Source organism: Cornus florida, unplaced genomic scaffold (assembly GCF_030987335.1).
Source record: "Cornus florida cultivar Cherokee Brave unplaced genomic scaffold, ASM3098733v1 CherokeeBrave_3.0.0_Hap2_Chr08, whole genome shotgun sequence".
NCBI classification, from domain to species: domain Eukaryota; kingdom Viridiplantae; phylum Streptophyta; class Magnoliopsida; order Cornales; family Cornaceae; genus Cornus; species Cornus florida.
The window spans coordinates 18617631-18626223 of record NW_026775578.1 but is presented as its reverse complement, the minus strand read 5'-3'; the positions used below and the strand labels follow the sequence as shown (position 1 = coordinate 18626223).

General features: G+C 37.2%; 1 protein-coding gene across 3 annotated transcripts; it reads left to right on the top strand.

The window, feature by feature from the left end:
• Positions 1–396: 396 nt before the first annotated feature.
• Positions 397–6995, top strand: LOC132270543 (OVARIAN TUMOR DOMAIN-containing deubiquitinating enzyme 6-like). Of its 3 annotated transcripts, XM_059771721.1 has the most exons (10): positions 397–618; positions 808–848; positions 931–1757; positions 2384–2545; positions 3521–3598; positions 5124–5202; positions 5307–5452; positions 6108–6173; positions 6278–6452; positions 6626–6995. In XM_059771721.1, the coding sequence occupies exons 3-10, from the start codon at positions 1110–1112 to the stop codon at positions 6835–6837; spliced, it is 1566 nt and encodes a 521-aa protein (XP_059627704.1). In that variant the 5' UTR covers positions 397–618; positions 808–848; positions 931–1109; the 3' UTR covers positions 6838–6995. The 3 variants fall into 3 exon arrangements, with proteins under 3 accessions (XP_059627704.1, XP_059627703.1, XP_059627705.1); XM_059771720.1 differs by having other exon boundaries at positions 808–1757; XM_059771722.1 differs by lacking the exon at positions 397–618 and having other exon boundaries at positions 625–848.
• Positions 6996–8593: the final 1598 nt, after the last annotated feature.

Below are 8593 nucleotides of genomic sequence, written 5' to 3'. Positions count from 1 at the left end.
CCATTTTTTAGCTTTATCAATAAAGAAGTATGTCACTAACAAATACTCCATAACATACTTTATAGATTTATATATATTTTATTATATTTATTTATTTTATTTAACTAGCCTTTCGGTTATAAACTTTAATTCTTTTAGACCAATTATTGTCTTAAAACTATTGGTTATTCATCATTAACTAAGAACACATTAATTAGGGGTTTAATACTTGAGAATGTATTTTTAACCTCCACTCAGATTTTTTCCAATCTAATTTACCATGTGTCGCGCACGTGCAACCAGTGCTCCACACGTGTATATTTGATTCTGCAGTAAGCCGACGTCACTATAAATCCACGTCACGTGGCCGCCTCTCCCACCACGGTAAAACGCAGCCTCCCATTTTTGTACCAAGTATTTCACATCAACTCATTTTCTCTCTCTCTCTCTAACTCATTTTCTCTCTCTCTACACACATAGATACACACACTCCTTTACCCTAAAGTTATCTCCTTCTTGTGTTAAGCGAAAACCCTAGACAGACGTTTATTCTGATCCATTTCTTGCTCAAAATAACGCGTTCTAACTGATTCGGCGTCTCGGATTTTGCAGATATTCGAGTTTCTTGATTTCTCTCCGGTGAGTCCCGTAACTCAACCGAGTCAACTCTAGGTTTTTCAATTTCTTGGAATCTCAATTATTGACGTCTGAATTTCGATTGGGTTTTCGGGGTTTAATTGAATGTCATATTGTTGAATTGCGATTCTTTGGGGGTAAAGTCTTGATTTTTGTTGTTGTTATTCACGGATTTGATGATTTCGATTGCAGTTGGAGCTTGTGGAGGTGAATTTTCAGGCTTTCTCTTTCGGGTAAATTCGACAACTTTAAAGAGGGTTTTGTTGTTTAAATCTTGGAGGTCAAGGTCTCATGAGAATTGTTAGGGGAATGCAGAGATCGGTTCACGAGGAGCAGAGGGCAGTGGTCTGGAACAAATCATTCGGCCGAGGGATCGGCGTGACTGCGCCCAAGGCTAGGACGCGCGGCAAATTGAAAATTAGCGTTTCTTTTCTCTAATTTTGGGTTATCTTGGAGGAAGAATTAGAGCGAAGCTTTCAGGTTGAAGAATAAAGATGACTCGGATTTTGATTCAGCGGGGTTCTGCGGGCTCGTCGTCCAACCCAAACAGGTCTTCATCTTTGCCTGGTTCTTCTTCGGCTACGCCTCAGCATCAGGTTACTTCTACTCAGGTTGCCTCAACAGTGAAAGACGATGAAGTGGGAGAGGAAGTGCTAGAACAGGTTGTTGCGGATGATCTTTCGGAATGTTCTGGTAGTGATGACAATAAGGCATCAAAGAGTGATGATCTTTCACCGGAGAGCGTTCACTGTGATCGGAATGATGAAGAAGTTGTTGATAGCGATAAAGTTGGGAAATTTGATGTTGCGGTTTCAGGGGATTTAAGGAATGAGTTAGGTGGGTTGCGAATAACAGAGCGATTCAGCGATTCAGGGATGGTTACTGGCAGTTCGTATCCACCACCACCTCCTGTTCCACCCCCGAAACCTTCCTCTACTAATTCAAATTCAAGGAGATTCGTGTCGGGTAGTTCAAATGCTGTTAGGATTGGATCATCCAGAAGAGCAGCTGCATGGCCTGTCGTTCCGGCTAGAACTTCAACTGGGTCTCGGCCTTCTTCTCCCAGGTCTCATTGTGAAAGTGAGGGTTACAATAGCGCTGATGAGCAGAGCCCTTGCTTTGGGGCCTCTTTTGATGATGCAGTAAGTCCTGTTCTCTGTTAACCCCCTTTTCTCAATCTCTAAATATAATCCTTTTGTCGCCTGTCAATTACAGTGTTTGTCTCCAAATTGTTGTTGTTGTGGGATATTTATTGTTCATGTGCTTAACCATCAACCTACATGGGGATATGCTGAAACTGTTCTGTATGTCTTTTATAGAATGATTTTTCACTAGCTTGCAAAATACTATGTAATTTCTCATACTTACAGCAAGGTGAAATATATTTTTTATTTTTGTTGTTTTTCTTAACTACATTATTTGGTTAGTTACTTTAGCACGTCTAATTTGCTTAGTCACTATGTTTTGGACATAACCTTCAGTTGATTTACATCAGTAGTGATGTAATTGCATCTGCAATTTGAAAACCCTGACTATTTTAGCCACAACGGAAGTTCCTCTCCATGATATGATCAAAGCTTTTCTTCAAGCTGGCTGCAATAAAGATATCAGACGAGCTTCTTGTTGATGCTCATTTTGTTTGACATTATGTGAAGCCTCATAAGTTCTCTCATGTTTGAAAGTGGTGACCTCAACTTGGTATTGTTATTTTGTTTTATTTTTCCCATCAAATTCAGTGTTGTAACAAGGTGTTTTGCATTTGTTTCAGGAGAGAGAACGCCAGTTTGAGATTGATATACGACGTGCAAAAGGTTTAGAAGTGAAAAGAATGTTGGAGGATGGGAATTGCCTCTTTCGTGCTGTTGCGGATCAAGTTTATGGGGACTCCGACGTTTATGATTTGGTTAGACAAATGTGCATAGATTATATGGTATGCATATTCTTCCGTAAACACTCACAGAGTTTACATTGTTTGTAGGTTGTTAAGTAGCATATGATTTTTGTTTTTAATGAAAAGGAGCATGTAGTTTGTTTTACCACCTAAAAGGATATCCAGAGCAGAATGGCTTGTTATTATCTTAGGGGATGTCTGAAATGGCCTTGTGAGAAAACATTCTCTAGTTTTGTTCTTTGATGACTGTGCTTCATCAAGAGTTAGAATAATTAGCGTAGCAGTTGAATTATTGCTGTTTTACTGTTTGGATTGGTTGATCAAATTATAATGGTAATTTCTAACATGAATATGACACTTGTACCTGACATGTTTTGTTAAATGGGTCTAATCGGGTTATAAATGGATTGATGGAACACGACACTTTTAATTAGCGTGTCAATTTGGGTCAACAAGATTACCATCCGAATAGGATTAAGCCAAACCCAAACCCACTTATCCCATGTCGTGATCAAGTCGTGTTAGCGTACCGTGTCTAGTATTGCCACCCCTATCTTGCACCTTCAGCTTCCCTGAATTCTTTTGGCTCTCTCTCTCTACACACACACACGCGCGCATATAACTATCTATCTATCTATGAAAGTTACAGTGGATTTTGTTTGTTTGTAATTAGTTTCTCATAGAGCTGCAGTAATATTTTATGTATTTCATAAGGTATAACTTGGAAATTCTGGTGGTGCTCAAGTCCGACAAGTTTCAGTTTAGAATCCGGTCAACGGTCCTGTTGCTAAGAAAAAAGGTTTCTGCATCCGTCCCTTATTTTGAAAGACAGAAGGGAATCTCCTCGTTTTCTTTTTCTTTTTGCGAAACGGCATACGAAATATGTCATTTTGATTTGCGATTAGTGTTGAAATTCCAATTACGATCGAGTGCATCTATACTTGCTTTTTTCTACAATTGATACTCTTCATTTTCAAGCATAGAATAATATCTTTTAGCTTTTTTTCCATTCAGGAGAGGGACAGAGATCACTTCTCTCAATTTATAACGGAAGGTTTCACATCTTATTGCAAGAGGAAAAGAAGAGATAAGGTAAGTGATATTGTAATTAAGGTTTTTGTTCATTCCTTCTATCTATTCTAAAATGCAAATACAATTTGGAATATTTGGCACTTTTTTTTATATTATTTTTTCGACTTAAATGGGGGTGATTTTCTTTACCATGATGGCAGTAGTCCCCCCCCCCCCCCCCCAACAAACAAAATTTTTTAAAAAAAGTTAAATGGTTAGAATTTTTAGAAGTTTATGAGAAATGTGAGGTAAATAACAATAAAGAAAGCTATGCTCAGAGTAAAAATTGTAGACGGTTTTACAATTGGATTAAAAAAAAAAAGTGGTGTATTATGCAGTTGAACTGTGAAACTTTAGATCTGCGAACTAGGATGGGTTGCCTCATTTTCATAGCTTTAAGTTGCATGGAATTAAGTGCTGTTATGCAATAGCAATGGTTGGTTCCATTACCTATGTGCTCCATGTCCGTATTTAATTTATGAATATGAGAAGACATAACAAAGTCGTAATGAATACGTGCAACTTTTGGCATTTTGTTGGGGAGGGAAAAAAATGTTCCTTTTTAAATTTTCGAGAAAGTCGAATAAGGATGTGTAGATTATGTGCATAGATATTTATGCTTATTTAACGACTTTTCTGTTCTCTCCTCCTCCGGTGCTCACACTAACAATCCCTTTACATTTTCTGTATCTTTAATTTGATTTCTTCTTCTTCTTCTTTTTCTTCTTCTTCTTCTTATTATTATTATTATTAACATGTTTAAGGAAAGTCTTATCCGATGTATAATGTGCATTAGTCACATATTGCAAGTGTTGGCCAGGTGTCTGAAAGTTAATAAATTTATGTTTAGACTATAGACAAGTCCAAAATATGTCGGACATGTGTTTGGAAGTGTCCGAGACGGACACGCCTTTGGTACTGTAACTATTGTTTTCTCTTAATGTATGATGACACTAGATGATATTGATATCAGTATGAAGTAGGTGTCCGATACTTGAATTCAAATTGGAGATCTTAACACTCTGCATGTGAGGGTAGAAGAAAAAGGAAAAGTTCAAATTTGATAGCAGAAAAAGTTTCCTACTGCTGTATATGAGAAATTTTTTTTTTTTTTTTTCCCAGTAACATCAGATTTAATTTTAATTCTAATTGAATATTTTTTTTTTAATGAATAATGAGATCATATATTATCCTATTGTATAACATATAATGGATCTAGATGTGCAGGATGGATCTACATATCTATATCTAATCTTTGGACATATTTGAAGTAAAGTCCATGCATCCTACGATTACCATGCTTCTGAGGCCCATCTATTCATTGGGTTCCTCCCCTTTAATTGTATATATATTGATCTGGTTCCTTTCTTCTTAATGAATCTTCTGGTATTGATTGGGATCCCTTAACTTCAGTTTTTGTTGTAAAGTACGTGATTTTTGCCATATTACTTGTACTGATAGCCATAAATAATCTGAATTAGGATGTGTGTGTGTTAACATCATTGTTATTTTTATGATGATATGTTTATTTTCTTCTTGGTGACAGGTTTATGGAAACAATGTGGAGATTCAAGCCATGTCCGAAATGTATAACCGGCCCATCCATATTTATTCGTATAGCACAGGTGCTACTCTTGTCTTAGATTTTAGATGAGAGTGACAAACATTTCAAAGAAGTTCGGTATTTTCAACATTCTACCTTTCTTATTTAATGAAATTGTGAATGCAGAACCTATCAACATTTTTCATCAAAGCTACAACACTGAAACTCCTCCCATTCGACTAAGTTATTATCACGGGAATCATTACAACTCACTTGTTGATCCGCGACGATTAACTATTGGTGCAGGACTAGGATTTAGTTGTCTGCAGGGGGTGAGTCGATGCCCAATTATTTTGTTTTTGTCGGTTCAGGTTTTCTTTTACGTGGTAATTAGGTTCACCATCGTAGTTATATTCTGAGGCTGAACGAAGTGGTACAAGGCTCAACTTTTACCCTAGATTAACTTTTTCTTTTTGGTCTCTTCACCCGCTTGCTGGAAAGATGTGGCCTCTCCATGAATCTGGGTGGACAAGTCTCACTTTAGAGGGGGATATTCCCACTCTTCCCAGAGAAACAAATTCTCTTTTTCGTATTAGTGGGTTGATGGGGGTAGGATTACAGGAAGCAAGACGTGATTCACTTGCAAATGGAATGTCTTGTGAGTTATTCATGTTTCATTTTGGATGTAAATGTAGCCCTAATTGTGATTCTATTTCTCCTTTTTGATTATTTCTTGACAAAAAAAACATGGTAGAACAATCAAAATTGACCTCATAATTCCTTTTGAGAAAGCCCATCAGCGTTGATCTGATTTCAACCAAACCGAGCAGTTGTATTCCAAACTGCTCCCGAAAGACTGGGACAGTGGACAGGATTTGTTGAACACTTACTTTTAGAACTACAACTGTTGTATATATAATATATTAGTATTTTTGTCCTCCATAGTCTATAGTGGACTCACAAGAGTTTGATACTTTTGGTCTACAGACAAACGTTGATAAAGATCAGGTCAAGGCTGCTATCAGAGCTCAACAAGACCAACAGATTGACAATGTAAGTATCTTGATGGTTATAGAGAAGCACGATGTGCTTGAATCTATGTCTTAACAAACCCATGAAGTGATGTCTAAATTTTTCCAACATTTTTTTGATGACAGGCACTTCTAGCCGAGGGGCGGCTTTACTCTGATGTGGAACTTACTGAGAAGGAAATTGAACGCATGGTGATGGAAGTTTCACGGGCTGAGTATCTTGCTGGCGACAAGTTTAAGCAGCAGTTTCATGGGAAAGAATATACTGCGTCTGATGCTGAACCGTCATCCTCTGGAGCTAGTGAGTATTCTCTTATTTTATTCAGGGTTGCAATCTAACCCTAAATTAAAGCTAATGATTTTTTTGCTCTTTGATGTTGAGTGCATATCAATAAATTGGCTGCTTTAGGTTTTGTGTCAGCATCGAATCAGTTTGGTTCTAAAACTGGGCGTGTTTCTGAACTTGAAAAACAGGGTCCTCTGTCAGTGAAACTAAGCTCGAAAGTGGGAGGGAGCATAGCTTGCCGGATACTGTCCTTAGCAGCAGCATGCAGATGGTTCTGTCAATGGGGTTCAGCTATCTGCAGGTGATTGAAGCTTATAGCCTATTTGGGGATGATGTTGATTCTGTGGTTTGTTACCTGTTGGAGACTGGCAGTAGACGCAAAGGCAAGGCAACTGAATGATTTAAACGCAGTGGTAAATGTGGAGTGATTAGAGCATATCTGATTCTAGCCTATAATTGTAAGAAAAACATATCTTTAGAACATAATGCTTTTGTAACTTTAAATATATAGTACTTATTTCCAATTTAATAAGATGGATATGGTAGTTTATGTTTTAAGAGCGCAATTGGTAAGTGTTGATTCTTTGTTATTCAATCACAGAATCCTAGAATGCTTGCTGAGGTTTGAGGCTTTGAACCACCTCTTCTAAACTGAACTCCATTTTAATGGGTGGTGCTTGACTTTTGTAGATCTGAAATTGGCTCGACTTTGAAGTAGTTGGGCGGTTCTGGTTCATGGGTTTAGTAACCCTTCGAATTTTATAGATTCATGCTATCTATGGAATTAATTAACCTCAATCTCATGATGCTAGATCGATTGATTGATTGGTACATGGAATGGGAATAATGGAATGGCATCGGATTGAGCAATGCAATTGGATGGAAAACTTAAGGGTTTTTTTTTTTTTTTTGTTGGATAACATCTGTTACTTCTGGTTCTTGTACCTCGATATCCCCAATCAAAAACAAAAACAATTTCTTTTTATTTTTTTATTTTCAATTTTTAATGTCAACATTAGAGAAAATGATGGATTGAATTATGCACGCTTTTCTTATTCAAAAACAAATGACAAGACCTATCCCTTTTCTGCATCCAAATTTGAGTATTTATGTTTATTTATTTAAACAAAAAGAAAACTGTTACACTACTCTTTTAGTTTTGTGAGGTATAAATATCACATTTATTTTAATTATGCTCTTTGTATTTATAAATTTTAATCACTTTTTAATTACCAAAAACAGCCTCAACTATATTTGCGTTAGGCACACGGTTGAATAAAACAAGCTCATAATTAAAAGTGAGATGTACGTGTCATTAAATATGATGATATCATAATAACGGTCATTCTTTCCTTATATAAATTTAGTTGGAAATTCTGTATCATTATTCATCACTCATGAAAACAAATCTAGAGAACAACTTGTTAGTTTGAAAACTTTATACGGTTTTGAACTTTTTATAGGCAAGATTTTACTTCCAGAGATACTTCGATTGAAAACGGTTAAATTCATCAACCAACCTGGTGATTCCCGGTAATTATTATTGGAAGGTTTCGATGATACAAACAAGAGAAATCACTAACAAATACGCTAGAAATTAATACACACAGAGTTATGGATGGAGGGCGTTTGGGAGGCTCAATCTGACACTCGTCCACCAATCTTCTGCTGCTTCTTACACGAGGATGAACACCAGGCAGAAGTTCCAATATCACTACTCGCTATTGTTGACACGAATTGCAACCGACTTCTCAAAAGCTGCCATTTGAAACACCCATAAATTTAGGTCTTAGGTTGAAACTGATCTCCAGTTCAAACCAGCCTCGACATGGCCAATTATTGAAGCATCCAATCCAATTTCTACGCTATGATAATCAAGAGTCCTGCAGTGTGTGAATTCTTGGTGTCCATTAGTTTTCCTTATATCAGTGTTTTTACTGTCGAGTGTCATAGTCCATAATTCTGTCACTGCCATTGAGATAAAAATATGGCGGCAGCAGCAACCACTGGAAGCTCTGGGACTATGGTCCGTCCCCTCCACCAGTATATGGAACACCAGCGCCAACTTACCGACCACCGCCTGTGAAAAAGCCATCTCCACCTGTTCATCGCCCTCCCCATTTGCCCAAGCCAACTCACAAACCACCTTCATTTCC